At 40.5% G+C, this 17,240-nt stretch overlaps 1 protein-coding gene across 1 annotated transcript in view; it reads right to left on the reverse strand.

The window, feature by feature from the left end:
• Nucleotides 1–9,160: 9,160 nt before the first annotated feature.
• The window catches only part of LOC109922832 (RNA/RNP complex-1-interacting phosphatase-like), a 112,245-nt gene continuing 104,165 nt past the window's right edge, over nt 9,161–17,240 (reverse strand). Inside the window, exons 11-12 of the mRNA XM_020522870.2 lie at nt 10,655–10,771; nt 9,161–10,067 (exon numbers count right to left, since the gene is read on the reverse strand). Of these exons, the coding sequence (XP_020378459.1) occupies nt 9,761–10,067; nt 10,655–10,771 (424 nt within the window). The 3' untranslated portion in view covers nt 9,161–9,760. The remainder of the gene's footprint in view (nt 10,068–10,654; nt 10,772–17,240) is intronic.

The raw sequence follows: 17,240 nt of genomic DNA on the forward strand, positions 1-17,240 counted from the left end.
CTATACAGTGGCTTATATAAAAAAAAAGGAGAGGGAGGCAGAGAAGATTTAAGAATTTTCAAAAATTTTCACAGATATACAAATCTGAGTGGTGACATCTTCCAAATTGTGACAGGTTTTGACAGAGTGGATACAAGCAGAATCTGTGAAAGAACGTAACTAGACAGCATCAATATGTGACAATTACCAAGAAATCCAATAAGGAATTCTGAAGAAACATATCTAAAAGAAAATAACAATGTGGAACCTTTACCAAAGGGAGTGGTTGAGGAGAATAGTATTGATTTATTTAAAGGAGAAGCTGGACAAGCATTTGAGGGAGAAGAGAATAGATTGTTATGATGGTAGATTTGAAAAAAAGCTGGGAGGTGGTTCAAACACAGCACGAACACCAGCATGGAATGGATGGGCTACGTGGCTTATTTCTGTGCCATACTGATTGCCAAGGCTGCCTATTTACATCTTTGTAATATTGCCAGACTCCACAACTACTGAAACCCTTTCTTTGCTACTTTAAGACTGTACTATTCCAATATAGCACTGGCCAACCTTCAACTGTTAAGCCTTGTTAAAACAGAAGGCACAAAAAAGAGGTCTGCTGTGTGTTTCAACTCAGACCAAACCCTGTTCACCTATCACCCACACAGTGACTGGCATACACCAATTCCTGTTTAAAAAGACACAATTTTAAAATTGTTATTCTTGTTTTTAGATCCTTCCACGTCATTGACTCACTCTTTAATCTCATTTATAAGCCTTCAACATACCTACACTTCTCCATCCCTGGAGTCTCAAGTATCCCTGTTTTTAATCACTGCACCATTGGAGCCCAACACCCTGCAATTCCCTTCCTACTTGTCTCTGTCTTGCCCTTTTCTCCTTTAAAATAATCCATAAAGACTTACCTGTCCAACCAAGTTTTTGTCCTACAACTGTGCAAAATATCTTTTTTAAAAAAAAAACAAAATTTGATAAAACATTGAATAAAAGCTTCACAAGAGCATAATGTTGGTGACTACCTAAGTGAAAGTTGTTGACACTCATGTTGAATGATTATTGTTAAAAAGATGAAGTTGATAGAGACAAGAATCAACAATGCCAAAAACAACAGAATACAGGTCAGAGGGAGTGCTCCAATCAGCTCACATTTGACGTACTGATGAAGGTTCGATCTGAAACCCAAGTCTGACTATTCTCCCCACAGATGCTGCAGAAGCTTTCCAATATGGTTTTTTTAAAAAAATGCTTCATACCCTTCAGTACAGTGTCCCCTTCTGGTCACGAAAATACAAGTGAGCCGCAAAAGGTTTATCCGTAGTTTCGGAGAAAGCTGGAAGGATGAATCCTGGGTTTATCAGCTTCGAATCCGAAAGGCATTCTCAGAGATCGAACCAAGTTCGGCCAAATATGTATTTTGTCTCTTTAAATTTAAACTTGGTAATGATCCTTCATTATAAGCGATACCAAAGCATACGTATACGAACAGATGTTGGATCGCTTTGTAATCCGTACGTGTACATGAAACAAAAAGACTATAATTATACACTATATGTCTTAATAACTGGAGATATTCCAACCTGTTCACGATTCGGTACGTGTCAAGATAGATGAAAAGTAACCTAGTATGTCCAAACATCGTTTTGCCATTTTCAAATTTACTGCATATTCCTTGTGAATGAAGGAAATTTAAAACCCACTCTAAGGCAGTTCCTGGAGCACAAGTAGTAAACATTTTCCACTGGCCTAGCCATCACTCGTCATTGATCTAGCATAGGCCTCAACGATGTGCGATTTAATAACCGCACTTGGAATAGACGCCCAAAAAGTTTCACAACCATTCAAAAGGGCCGAGATCAACTGTAACACTCAATCTGGTTCATTATTTACCATCGAAAAGCAGATCCCACATCATTCAAACTATCCCCCTGTCACTCGGTTAGAAATAAATGGGCCTTTTTGACTACCCTTCTTCGTTTTGTTTTAATATGAAGGACTGAAACACATCACCAACCTCGACACTGCCATGAAGAATCTCTGGCACAAAATTTGTCTCACTCTCTGTGTTGAACAATATTTGCGGCTTTACTCCACTATTATCTCGGCCAATGGTGGCCCGCGATCGCCAAGTCGCAGCAGCAAACGCCGAGGCCGCGGCGTTGTCAACCGTGAGAGGGGATTTAATTCATCGCTTCGTCGCCGGAAACCAAAAACCCTTTAATTACACTCAGCGATGAGTACCCGACGGTCATTTGCCGATCGGTTTACAACACGTAACAGCCAGTTAGCCCTCGGGGCGCCACCGAAAAACAGATCGCGTATAAAACTGAAGAAAATCAAGTTTTTTACGAACAGGAAAGCGATTCTCGGCGCGTGGATTTATATGAGGAGCCATCTTGCATTTATTGTCACCAAAATGCATCCTCCCGCCTGATTGGCTCCTCCGGCTTCCCGCAGCCAATCGCAATCGGGCTCTTTGCGCTCCGGGCTCTTGGAGCGGGTGGAGAAGCGCTTCCTGCTGGAGGTACTGCTTCAGGCTTTTTCTCGGCCTTCCTCAACAGTCTGTCAGATACAGGACGGGACAAGTGGACCATTTATTTCGAGAAGCACTTGGGAAATTAAAGAGAAAATAACGTGGAGTTGAGGTTTCCCTTCAGGATTTTACTCGATGCTGCCCTCCCCAGAAATTGTGACTTACACCGCTCAAAGTTAATTGAAGCGTCCACCTTGAACAGTTTCAAAGGAAAAACTTTAAAACTGGAACCGAATGAAATCTATATGCTCTGCTGTAATTTTTCCCTTTCCTCCGACCCTGTTGTGGTCTCGGCTCCATGCGCGCAACCCCGCAGTAAATCCGTTAAAAATGTATTGTGTCGATATGTACTTCCTGTCGCCTTTCCTTACCTTAAACTCCCATGCTTAAACTATCATGCATATTGTCTAAACTCGTCAGTATAATACTTTCTTTACCGTGGCGGCGTCACACGCAGTTGGCAACAAACGTGTACCTACAGTGACATAGGTGTTCATAGGAATTTAAAAATAAGCGCATTGATTTTGTCTTAATGAAAATTGAAGCTTAATTGAATTTATCATGTCATATCTAATTATTTAGATCACAAACACAAAGAAGTTATATTGAACCTGTGTAAAACTGCTTTGGCGTCAACTCGAATATTCTGGGCACGACCCTTTAAGAAATATTTGAATGCATTAGGAAGACTGCAGAAAAGGTTTGAGAGACAGTTTCCTGGAATAAGAAACACCAATTATGTAGATAAATTGGAGAAACTGGACTTTCTTCTTGGAGAAGAGTAGGTTGAGTCAAGGTGTGATACAGGTATTTGAAACCGTGACGGACGTAGAGTAAATATGGAGTAAAACCTTACACAGTGAGTGGTTGGAGGCAGACTCAATCATGGCATTCAAAAGGGAATTGGATCATTACCTGAATAATAAAAAATTGCATAGTTATGAGGGAAAAGGCAAGGAGTGCAATTAAGTAACTTCCTCCTGTCGATGGTCATCAGGGACTGAACAGATTGAATTACCTCCTCCTGTGCTATAACCGTGCTTTAGACCATAAGACAAAGGAGAATTAGGCCATTCATACTGCTTCTCCATTCAATCACGGCTGATATGTTTCTCCTTGCCTTATCCTTGTAACCTTTGATCGCTTTACTAATCAACAACTTATCTGTCTTAAACATACAATTTTTTTCTCCTCAGCCTTCTGTGGCAGTGGGTTCTACAGATTCACCACCTTTTGAAGAAATTCATCCGCATTTCAATTTAAAGAGTCGTCCCTTCACTCTGAGGCTGTGCCCTTGGATTTTTGTCTCTCCTACTGGTGGAAATATCTTTACATCCCCTCCATTTGGGCCCCTCAGTATGCTTCTAAACTCCATAGTGTTTATACCTAGAGACCTGGATCATTTTCATAAACCTTCTCTGGGCCCCTCCATGGCCAGCACATCCTTAGATGAGTGGCCCAAAACTGCTCACAATATTCCAAGTGTGGTCTGGCAGCCTTATACAGCCCCAGCAGTACAAAATGAATGGTAATATTACATTTGCCTTCCTAACTGCCAACTAAACCCGCATGTTAACTTAGAAGTCCTAGCTCAGGATTCTCTTAAAATTCCTCTCTACTTCAGGTTTCCAAAAGTTTTCCCATTTAGAAAGCAGCTCTATTCTTCCCAAAGTGCATACCTCACACTTTCCTACACTGTATTCCATCTGCCATTTTGCTCACTCTCCTAGCTTGTCCAATTCTTTCTGCAGCCTCCCCACCTCCTCAATACTATCTGTCCCTCCACCTATCTTTGTGTCATTTGCAAATTTAGCAAAAGTGCCCTCAGTTCCTTCAACTAGATCATTTATATATTTATAGAATCCCTACAGTGTGGAAACAGGCCCTTCAGCCCAACAAGTCCACACTGACCATTGGAGCATCCCACCCAGACCCATCCAAGCTACACATCCCTGAACACTATGGGCAATTTAGCCAATCCACCTAACCTGCACATCTTTGGATTGTGGGAGGAAACCGGAGTACCCAGAGGAAACCCACGCAGACACAGGGAGAATGTGCAAACTCCACACAGACAGTCACCTGAGGGTGGAATTGAACCCAGGTCTCTGGCACTGTGAGGTAGCAGTGCTAACCACTGAGCCACCATGCCACCCCACTACACTTGTCACTGCCTGCCATCCTTAAAAAGACCCTTTATCCCCACTCTGCCAGTCAGCCAATCTTCTAACCATGCCAGTACCTTGCCCCTAACATGGACTCATGTTATTTAGCAGCCTCCTGGGCAGCACCTTTTCAAAGACATTCTGGAAATTCAAATGAATCATATCCACTAATACCTTTTTGTCTAAATTGCTCATTACCTCCTCCTAAGGAATTTCATTCTGTTCTTGCCTCCTAACTCTGTTTTACCCGATTCCTGCATGTAGTGTCAGGGAATTGACTAGTGTATAATAGTTTTGTAGTTTAATTTGCTTGTGAAAAGCACGTGAAACAGCAACAAATCATAACTGAAGAGCTGAGATAAGGTAGAGAATTTAGGAACCAAAAAGCAAGGAAAGGTCATAATAAACTGCCAATAAGAAACAACATTAGAACCTATAAAACAATAAGTTTTCAATGAAATATATAGATAAAGTGCCAATAAAAGATGAGATGAACCAAGTGATTCACTCAGATGTCTTTCAAGAACTTCACCACTCCACCTCAGTAGCTAAATTGTTAATATCCCAAGCAAAACCATATATAATTCACAATCAAATCAACTTTACCCATCTTTCATTATCTGGTTTTGCTTATTGGCCTGTCTGTCTGCAAAGCCTATGTTTGCATGCATGTTTTGCCCCATGGCGGTTAATAGGGTATGTGGGCAGATACGTACGTAACCTCCTAAAGAAACAGGAGATTGATGTTTCTAAAGATTGTTTCAGTTGAGTTTCACATTTGACTCTTAACCCTGTAGAGCTGGCTGAACACAGCAGGCCAAGCAGCATCAGAGGAGCAGGAAGGCTGACGTTTCGGGCCGAGACCCTTCTTCAGAAATGGGGACGGGAAGGGGGTTCTGAAATAAATAGAGAGAGAGGGGGAGGCGGATAGAAGATGGATAGAAGAGAAGATAGGTGGAGAGGAGACAGACAGGTCAAAGAGGCAGGGATGGAGCCAGTAAAGGTGAGTGTAGGTGGGGAGGTAGGGAGGAGATAGGTCAGTCCAGGGAGGACAGACAGGTCAAGTGGGCGGGATGAGGTTAGTATACAGAGGTGGAGGGGTGGGGCTTGAGGTGGGAGCAAGGTCAGGTTAGGGAGGTGGGGACGAGCTGGGCTGGTTTTGGGATGCCGTAGTGGGAGGGGAGATTTTGAAGTTTGTGAAGTCCACCCCCTTCCCCTCCCCCATTTCTGAAGAAGGGTCTAGGCCTGAAACGTCAGCCTTCCTGCTCCTCTGATGCTGCTTGGCCTGCTGTGTTCATCCAGCTGTACACCTTGTTATCTCAGATTCTCCAGCATCTGCAGTTCCTACTATCTCTGACTATTAACCCTTTTCTGTTTGGTTCTGAAAACAAGTTTCTCTCTCAACAAGACATCATTTGTAGGCTTAGATTTTAATTTGAACCACCTAACCTGAATAGTGATCTGGTGAAGGCAGGAGAATAGTGCAGGCAAAACTGTGGAGTTCATTGCAAGGAGAGATTTGAACAACATAATGAAGAAATGCATAAAAGCAAATAGATATGTAGTATGCAATCATTACTCGTACTTGTGCACAAGAATTTAATCAGAAAAGTTAGTGAAGTGTTGTTCTTATACTTGTGAGTTGGAATACAAAAGAATAGAGAATTATTAAGCACATATACACAGCCTTTGCCATAACCTGTCTGGACTACTGCAAGCAGTGTGGCACACCTTAGGAAATATATTTATTGACCTTGGATTGGAATGGAGAGTGGGAGCTATGTACAATGCAGATTCTTTAGAACATAATTTAATTGTTTAATGTCAGTTGATGTAAATTTTATTATAGCCCTTTCAGCTCCAAAGGCTGTGGGATCACCGATATTAGTTTTAAAATTCCAGATTTGTTTATTAATTTAAATTCCCCCAGCTGACATGGTGGAATGTGTCACTGGATCACTAACTCAATAACACTCCTATGCAACTGTGCTACTCTCATACATGAGAATATGAGGAAGGTTGATCCAATAGACAACTGCACTTCAATTTGAAATTACTCCATCTGCCTTATCACTAAAGTACATACTGATAAGGGACTATACATAAACTTGTTTCCCTTGAACTTATGTGCAACACTGCCGCACTTCTGAACAGTATTGCAGATATAAAAATTCATTTGAAGAATTGCTTTCTGATGTCAGTCTTTAAGAATTATGTATTCCCTTTTCCAGCAATCATGCTAGCACTTCTGCTCAACATTTTATATTCTATATATTCAGTTTGTACTCATTCACCTGTTTCCAAGACTGAAGATTGAATTCAATTTTTCGTCTGAACTTAAGTTTTCTGATTAATAAATTTAGTATTGTCTGCATGATCGCTAGGACTTAGTAACCAAAACACAATTATAGTTTTAAAAGTGTAGCCTGGTTCGGTTTCAGAAAGGCCTCAGATCTTTGGGAGCGTAAGAATTAACCCTATGAAAAAATATTGAAGGGGAAGTGCAAGTTAGAAATAGGCTTATGGCACAGTTGCCCAACTTCTTCTAAATCATGGCTTATCACTGTGTTGAATACACTGTTTAGCTTATTGACCACTGGCACTGATGATGGACAGAGTACATTTATTTCATTTGTCAGTTCTGCACTTGCCTGGCACTTCCACCATCTGAACACTCTTCTCTATCGAGTCAAACGACATTGTCCTCAGATTCCTGTTCCAAATACCACAATGCATGGCATGCAACATATTTTAGTTGTTTCCATTTTCTAAACAGGTTCAAACCATTTCAGTTGTTCAAATTTCAAAACTGAAATTTTTCCCAAGTCCATCTATAGTTTCTAAATTCATGTAATTTATATAAATTTCAACAAAAGGGAAACCTGGAGTATATCATTCAGCACATCATGCAGTCTGACATAACTCCCCAAATCAGTAATTAACTGCTTTCTTGCAAAAGAGCCAGATATTTAAATTTCCAAATTTATCTGGCGTATCAAGTACCAAGTTTATTCAGATATTTTTGGCAAAACTTTATTACACCAAAAGTAAATAAGTTCAAACAATACATGAACAGGGATTACTATAAATATTACTTCCATCCAAATTACTGTAGCAACCATTTCTCAATTTACTTACATTAGAACCATGCTCTGCTATATGGCCATTCTATAACATTGTATGATTTTTTTTAAAAACAAAGCAGAGCTCTTCTGTCCTGAATCTTTTCTGTCCAAAATGAAATACTTTCATCTCAAAGACAAAATGCATAAATTAGCTTCACTACACATTTCAAAATGATCTAATCTTTGGGAAAGCATAACATCCCTGTTTGCCAGCTTTGGAAATCCATATTTGGTGTCACAGTTTGGAATAACAATTTGTATTTACATAAGCCCTGCAATTAATGAAAAGTCGCAAAGCACTTCACAGGAGTGTTGTAAAACAAAATGTCACAAAGCCAGACAAAATAATTTAAGTCAAAAACTTAAAGAAGAGATGTAGAGAGCTGATGAGGTTTAAGGAACAGATTCCAGGAATTAGGGCCCCAGCAAGCAGCAGTCATGGTCAACAAAATTGGAGCATTTCAAATCAGGGAAACTCAGGAGGTCAGAATTAGAGGAATGCAGAAATCTCCAGTTGTAAGGGTGGATAAAATTATTGGAGGGGATCATGGTCATTGAGAATTTGTAAATAAGCATGAGAATTTTTAAAATTGAGGCATTGCTTTATTGGGTACTAATGTACATCAGTAAGCATAATGGTGATAAATGACTGGAACTTAGAGAGTAGGGATTGAGGCAGCAAGTTTTGATTACTTTAAGTTTGCTGAGGTTTGAGAGGCTGGCCAGATGTGCATGATATAGGTAAGCTTAGAAGGGCAGCAAGATAGCTCACGGTTAAGCACTGCTATCTTACAGTGCCAAGGATTTGGGTTTGATTCCAGCTTTGGGTGACAGTGGACTCTGCACATTCTCCGTGTCTCTGTGGGTTTCCACTGGCTGTTCTGGTTTCCTCCCACAGTCCAAGGATGTGCAGCCTAGGTGGATTAGCCATGGTAATTGTGGGGGTAGGGGTCCGCGTCTGGGTGGGATGCTGTTCAGATTGCCGATTGATGGCCAAAGTCATATGAATAAAGTTTTCTCAACATGCTTATTTTTTGTTTCACTGATGTTAGTCTTTTTGATATTTTTGTTTTGTCTTGACTCTTTCCCTCAATTTGTTTCTTAAACACCAGCACTAAAATTACACATAAGCATATAAACTAAGGTATATGTGTGAAAAGGATCAAGAAATTTCCAGATTACTAGGAAGCTACCCTTCATCCATAACTCCATGTCAGGTTATCTGCCACATGTAATTCCATGTGATAAACTGCAAAACAACTACAAACTGAAATATTTAAAAATATCCTTTTTAAACAAGGAGTAGTAATATCCATTGGAAGGAACCACCTCAACATGAGTTTATTTTAAAGTAAAGGAACATTTATTTTTAGTACTACGTGACTGAATATGCTGCTAAGAGCTCAGCAGGTACAAACAGGACTATCTCATTGAATTGCATGTTTTAGTTGGTATGGTGCATCGTGGAACTTAGCTTTTTTGTATAAAGAAATAAGTTTGTACTTCCATAACGTATTTTCCCTTTCTGAACACATGGAGACCATAAATAAAAATCAAACCACTGTGGTGATAAATTCAATTTGAGGCGATGTGTGCAATTCACAATTTGTTACACTTAAAGGTCTCTAATTTTATTTAAAAAAGTTATCTACAATCTGTTGTGCTCAGAAATTCACTTTCAAAAAAACCAGGAACCAAGACAAAAAGCATATATTCATAGTAATTTATATAAAAAAAAACTTAAACAAATGTTTATGGTGTAATAACTAACAGTTTTCTTTACAACTGCACCATTCTAAGTCAACAGAAATATTAAAAGGCAAGAAGTGAGGGAAGGGTCATGGTCCTTCAATATTCAATTTTGGAAAAGGAAACTTCTATGAAAAATACAAGCGCTTATCATCCCCAAAATAAAAAAAATACACATTAAAGTTAGTAATTTAGTTCCAATCATATTCACGAAAACCATCAAAATTATCATAACAACCACCCCCGAGTTTACTCAGACTGGGACCACGCTCTGGTGGCTGGCCATGATTGTAATCACGGGTAAAAATAGTATATGGGGCAGAGCTCTGTGGTTCTAATTCTCTTCTGCTTGAAAAAGAATAAGGTTTCCTTTCAAACTCATCCCTGAAGCGATCTTGAGGTGCTGGTAGTCTTGTAGAATAGGGTGCATATCTACTATGCAGGCGGGAATTTTCTTCCGAACTACGTATTGCTCGATGTTCACTGAAATGGTTGAACCTGGATTAAAAGACAAAATTCTCAGTGAAAAGTTAACAAGATCGTTGGAGCTTTTCCTGCATCTCATCCATTTTGATTAATGGGGTTCTAACATTAGGCTCTACCCGTAAATAGGAATACTTTCTAACTTTTAGCAAAATACATGCCCCACTATTTCACAATTCCAAGTCACAAATTAATTGTAGCCATGATGTGGAGATGCCAGTGTTGGACTGGGGTGGACAAAGTCAAAAGTCACATGACACTAAGTTATAGTCCAACACGTTCATTTAAAATCACAAGCGGTCAGAGTGCTGCTCCTCCAAAAGTATGTCATTTTAAATAAACCTGTCGGACTATAACCTGGTGTTGTATGACTTTTGACAAATTAATTGATGGCAGTAGACTGGGAGGGAGGATGACCCAGACGTGGGCCTCTGATGTCAATACAAGTTAGTCATGGACAGCTCAGAAAAGGGATGTCTTTGACTTTCTCTGTGACTTAATGACAACACTCTGACAAGATGATTGAAATCCTGACCTCACTTTCAACCATTTTAAACAATATTTGGCTAGATTCATTTACACATCAAAGTTTAATCAACTACCTGGAACGTCCATCGTAATCCTCTGGAGCAAAGTCATCGAACCGGGAAAGTGGTCTGTGTTCACCATAGAGAAGTGAAGGTGGAGGTGGAGGAAGAGGAGGAGGAAGAGGTCGAGGCCTAAACAAATTTAATTAAAGAAAGGCTTTTAATAACCGTGTTTATAGATGTTAAACAACCTATTCTTTTATGAAGATTTATGTAAAAGTGACAAAATAACTAAGTGTAAAGTTCATTGTATGCCATCAAAACAGGCACAACTACATTCTTTGTAATAATTAATCCATGTTTGTTTGTTAAAAGCTTGGAATTCTAGAAAATAATCCTGAAAATGTTCAATAACTTGCACTCAAGATATGACTTGCCCCTTAAATAGTTATGTCTAAATAATGAATTAAAACTTGATGTCATTAGAGAATCCAAGCAGTTGGCTTTAGGAAATATAGATCATATTGACATATCTGATTGAAGCCTCGAGTACATCACAAAAATGAGTGGATTATGGAAGCTTTGTAGAGATTGTATACTTCAATTTCCAGAGAACTTTCAAAACGATGGCCCTCAGATCATTATCAAGAGAATTTATATCACATGTTTGGCAGTTAGATCTTTTGTCCTAAAAGATATATAGCAGCCTTGCAGGCAAGGTTTCAAGGTAGTAGATCCACTTAAAACTTGTGAAGCCCCATAAAAGAATGGAATTGTGACTGCAGCGGTTCTGTCATCTTCCTAAATGATTCAAATGAGGCATTTACAAGTTTGTAGGTGATATATAACTACATAAGAGTCAGGAATTTAGATCAAACAACGGGCTAAAGATAAGCTTAGACAAATTCAAGAAATAAGCCCATGTGTAATAGATATCATTCAACATGGATAATTACAGGGCATGTAATTGGGTGTGGAAAATTCCAGGTATATGGATGAGATGCAGCATTACCTACACTAAATTTCACAGAATAGAATAGGGAGACCTAGAGAAAATGCTTCATAAATTGTCGAAGCAATGAAATAAGAGCAAAAGGAAAACAGAATTTTATATTGCACTATTAAGGCAGGGGATAGTTTTAGTTTCCTCATCTGGAAGGAGATAGTGTGTCTCTGGAGAAGGTTTAACGTAAGATGACTAAAAACATACCTATTCAGTCATTAGACTTGGCTAAATATGTTGGCATATTTTCCTTTAAAGGTCCACTGAATCAAATTTCCAAATCAGGTTCTGATGGTAAAGGACATTTCAAGTTTTAGAAAAAACATTGTGGAGTTGATCAAGTGAAATTCATGAGTGTAGCTTAGTTGATTGATTTAGGGGACCAGAGAGGAAAATTTCAATTTTTCCCGAAATTAGCCTCAGGACTTTGTCAACTCTTTCACGAAACTGAGAGGCAAGGTGGGTGAACAGGTGGTGTTTGTAGCTGTGACACTCTGGATGGTTCTTTACATAGTAAAAGAAAAAAGTTTTTACATATTTAAAAAACATTTGTTTTTTTGTAATTCATCAATACCATATTTAAACTAAAAGATATCTAAAATACTGCATTAAAAGGTCTGTGTAAAAGTCTATCAAAAAAATTGGACTGTCCTGTCACTTGCCTACGTTTAATGGGAGAATGAAGGCAAAAATAAGGCAAGAAATGACAAACAAGTAATAAAAACACAAAGTGCAACATCAATGTAAGCAGAAGACAACCATGATGGAACTCACACCTGTATGTGTGCTCTTCTCTGAGAAGACAGAAGTAGTTGTTTCAGCACTAGTCTACTGTGACCCACAGAGTATTTCCCGACTGCATGAAATCTCGTAGCATCAGGTCAAACATGGGCAAGAATACCTCATGCTAATTACCACCTGCTGCCCTTTCTTAGTTGTTGAGTCAATACTTAATTTTGAATACTATTTGGAAGTAGTTTTTTTTTTTTATTATTCATTCACAGGATGGGGACATCACTGGCTAGGCAGCATTTATTGCCCATCTCTAAATGCCCAGAGGGCAGTTCAGAATCAACCACATTGCTGTGGGTCTGGAGTCACATGTAGGCCAGGCCAGACCAGGTAAGAATGGCAGTTTCCTTCCCTAAAGGACATTAATGAACCAGACAGGATTTTCTGACAATCGACAATGGATTCATGGTCATCATTAGATTCTTAATTCCAGATATTTTATGGAATACAAATTTCACCATCTGCCATGGTGGGATTCGAGCCCGGGTCCCCAGAATGTTATCTGGGTCTCGGGATTAACAGTCCAGCGATAATACCACCAGGCCATCACCTCCCCCCCAAGTACTGAGGATAGGAAAGGCACAGAACGTACTCTGGATTGAGGCAGGTTATGTTGGTGGTGGTTGTGGGTAGCCAGGGTGCTACTATTACAAGTAAAAGCTTGGTAGCACAATTGATTGAGGCTTAAACATAACGGTCACATTGGGACTGCAATAACCCAACTTGGCAGGGGTGAAGTCTACTTAACCTCTAAATTTACCTCCTCCAGATGCATCTATCTATAACAGTATTGGTAGTGAGATGCACAGTCCATCTGGGGATGAAAGAAAGACTTGCATTGAAAGACTTGCTTTTCATGACCACAGATACTATTGAAGCATTTTCAAACAGCACTCCGTGTTGGAATGCTGCAGTAACTGCCTTTGATAAAGAACATTCGACCAAGTGTGGCGCCAAGAAGCCTCAGTAAAATGGAACTCAATGGGAATTAGGGATAACTTCCAATTGACAGAAATGCAAAGAAAGGTGCATCATGAGAGGCTAATCATTCAGCCCTAGATATTACTGGAAAAATACTCAAGGAAATGTTGTTGGCCTCCACTAACTTTAGTCGTTTTATCACCGATCTTTCCTCCATAAGATCAGAAATGGTGGTGATGCCAGATGATGACGACAGTTCTAAAAAACATGAAAAAAACTCAACATCATCCAGCTTGCTTTCTTGGCATCCCTTTTAGGACCTTGCATATTAACACCCTCTAGCAATAGTGCAATATGTCGGCAGTACATACCACGTACAAAATGCACTGCAGAAATTTACTAAGACATTTTAAAATTGTACTTTCAAACTTAACTTCTAGCTAAAGCTAAAACATGGGCAGCAGTTATATAGGAAAACCACCAACTCTGAGCCACACACTATCCGGATTTGGATATGTATCATTTCTTTCATTGTTGCAGAGTCAAAAATCCTGGAGATGACTGCCAACAACATTGTGGTAGTACCTTCACCGCAAGTACTGTAGCATTTCAAAGCAACAGTTCACCAAGATCTTTAAGGGCAATTAGTGATGGCTAATAAGCGAGCATTTACCAACAATGCACATATCCCATGAACATTTATAAGCTTGAATCTAGCAAAAAAAAACGTCTTTGCTATTCATTCCATAAAAGGTAACTTTTACTGAATCATAACTTTACGAAAATACTGTTTACAAATTATCACTCTATTTCTTTCAAAGGATAACACAAGCAGTAGTGATACAACTAGCAGCGATGCATTTTACAGGAAGTTTCATAAACACAAGGGAGAATAGCCTCGAGGGATATGTCAATGGTGTTAGATGTAAAGTGGCTGGAGACTTGAGTGGATCATAACCTCCAGTATGGCCCTATGGACAAATAGCCTTTACACCACAGAAACAGACTATGTATTTCAATTTGTATTCAAAGTTGCAAAGGGTATAAGGATAAAAATTTTAATATCCCACATTTTAAAAGGTGGTGTTGAGAGCATATCATTGAAGCTCAAGTTGAGTTGCTGCAGAATCTCAAATTGTGGGTCAACTGAATAAGACAAGGGAGACAAATAAATTAAACTGTTTAAAAAAGTAGGCCAATTAAGCCCATCAAACCCGCCCGACATTCAATTAGATTACGACAGATCATAAACCTGATCTCCGCTTTTCTGCACATCTTCATAACCCTTGATGCCAGTAGTCTCCAGAAATTTCTATCCCTCAATGAGTGAACTTTGCAGCCCAATGGGGACAGAATTCCAAAGATTCACCATGCTCGGAGTGAAGAAGTTTCTCATCTGAATCTTTTATGGTCTACCCCTTATCCAGAGAACATTTCCCTTTGTTTTAGACTCATCAGCCAGCAGAAGCATCTTATTTACATCCACCCCATTATGCCTGGAAGAACTTTGTAAGTTTCAACAAGGTCACAAACTTCTGAACTATAGAGAATATAGACACAGTCTCCTCAAACTCTCCTATTAAGAAAACCACACCATCCCAGGATTAATCTGGCAAACCTCTGTTACTTATCCACAGAAGCAAGTATATTTTTCTATAGATAAGGGAAGCAAAACTGTACAAAATACTCCAGGTGAGGTCTCATCAAGGGTCTATATAACGTCAAGACATTTTTACAGCTGTATTTAAGTTCCTTTGCAATGAAGGCTAACATACAATTTGTCTTGCAAGTTGCTTGCTGCTAACTTTGTGACTCCTGAACAAAGACACCCTGGTCCCTTTGGACACCCGATTTCCTAACCGGTCACCATTTAAATATTACTCTATTTTTTCTGCAAACATAAATAATACAATATGTGAAGTTACCAACCATGTTCCAGCCCATTCACTTAGCCTGTCCAAGTTTTCAAAGCCTCCTTGCATCCTCCTCATGACTTAGGTTCCCACCAATTTTGGATCATTAGAAAATTTGGCCACATTACATGACTCCCACATCCAAATCAGTTACATAGATTATGAAGAACAGTGGATCTGCAACAGATTCTTGTGGCATCCCATTGGTAACAGCCTGACATTGAGAGAATTATCAATTTGATCCTACTGTTTACTAATTCTCAATTCATCAGTATATTATCTCCAGTCCCATGCAATCTACTTTATTTACTAACCTCCTGAGAGATTGTACCAAAGGCCCCTAAAAATCCAAATACAAAACACCTACTGATTCTTTTATTTAGACAAGTAATAACCTCCAAACAAAAACTTCAAGGTTTGTCAGACATGATTCCTTTCATAAATCCACATCAACTATGTCCAATTTTACTATTCCTTTGTAAATGTCTAGTCAGCATACCCTTTATAATAGATTCCAACATCTTACCTAGTGTCAACTTTCTTAGGTAATGAGGCTACATTTGCTACTTTTCAATCCACAGGAACTTTTCTAGAATGAATTGAAGTTTGAAAGATTAACACCAAAGTATCTACCGTGTCTCAGGCCACGTCCTTCGGCACTCTGGAGTAAAATGTCTGGGCTGTGAGATCTGTCAACCTTCAACCCAGTTAACTTTTCAAGCAACAACTATTTAATGTTGTGCAGGGCTGGATGAACACAGCAGGCCAAGCAGCATCATAGGAGCAGAGAGGCTGACGTTTCGGGCCTAGACCCTTCATCAGAAAAGGGGGAGGGGAAGGGGGTTTTGAAATAAATAGGGAGAGAGTGGGAGGCGGATAGAAGAGGGATAGAGGAGAGGAAACAAACAGGTCGAAGAGGCGGGGATGTAGCCAGTAAAGGTGAGTGTAGGTAGGGAGTTAGGAAGGGGATAGGTCAGTCCAGGGAGGACGGACAGGTCAAGGGGGCGGGATGAGGTTGGTCGGTAGGAGATGGAGGTGCGGCTTGAGGTGGGAGGAGGGGATAGGTGGGAGGAAGAACAGGTTAGGGAGGCAGGGACGAGCTGGACTGGTTTTGGGATGCAGTAGGGGGAGGGGAGATTTTGAAACTTGTGAAATCCACATTGATACCATTGGGCTGCAGGGTTCCCAAGCGGAATATGAGTTGCTGTTCCTGCAACCTTCGGGTGGCATCGTTGTGGCACTGCAGGAGGCCCAGGATGGACATGTCGTCTGAGGAATGGGAGGGGGAGTTGAAATGGTTCGCGACTGGGAGGTGCAGTTGTTTGTTGCGAACCGAGCGTAGGTGTTCTGCAAAGCGGTCCCCGAGTCTCCGCTTGGTTTCCCCGATGTAGAGGAAGCCACACCGGGTACAGCGGATGCAGTATACCACATTGGCAGATGTGCAGGTGAACATCTGCTTGATGTGGAAAGTCTTCTTGGGGCCTGGGATGGGGGTGAGGGAGGAGGTATGGGGGCAGGTGTAGCACTTCCTGCGGTTGCAGGGAAAAGTGCCGGGTGTGGTGGAGCTGGAGGGGAGTGTGGAGCGGACAAGGGAGTCACGGAGAGAGTTGTCCCTCCGGAAAGCAGATAAAGGTGGGGAGGGAAAGATGTCTTTGGTGGTGGGGTCGGATTGCAGATGGCGGAAGTGTCGGAGGATGATGCGTTGGATCCGGAGGTTGGTGGGGTGGTACGTGAGGACGAGGGGGATTCTTTTTTGGTTCTTATTGCGTGGACGGGGTGTGAGGGATGAGGTGCGGGAGATGTGGGAGACACGGTTGAGGGCGTTCTCGACCACCGAGGAGGGGAAGTTACGGTCCTTGAAAAACGAGGACAACTGAGATGTACGGGAGTGGAATGCCTCATCCTGGGAGCAGATGCAGCAGAGGCGAAGGAATTGGGAATAGGGGATAGCATTTTTGCAGGAAGGTGGGTGGGAGGAGGAGTATTCTAGGTAGCTGTGGGAGTCGGTGGGCTTGAAATGAATATCGGTTTC

The sequence above is a fragment of the Rhincodon typus genome, chromosome 20 (assembly GCF_021869965.1).
Source record: "Rhincodon typus isolate 14 chromosome 20, sRhiTyp1.1, whole genome shotgun sequence".
NCBI lineage: Eukaryota > Metazoa > Chordata > Chondrichthyes > Orectolobiformes > Rhincodontidae > Rhincodon > Rhincodon typus.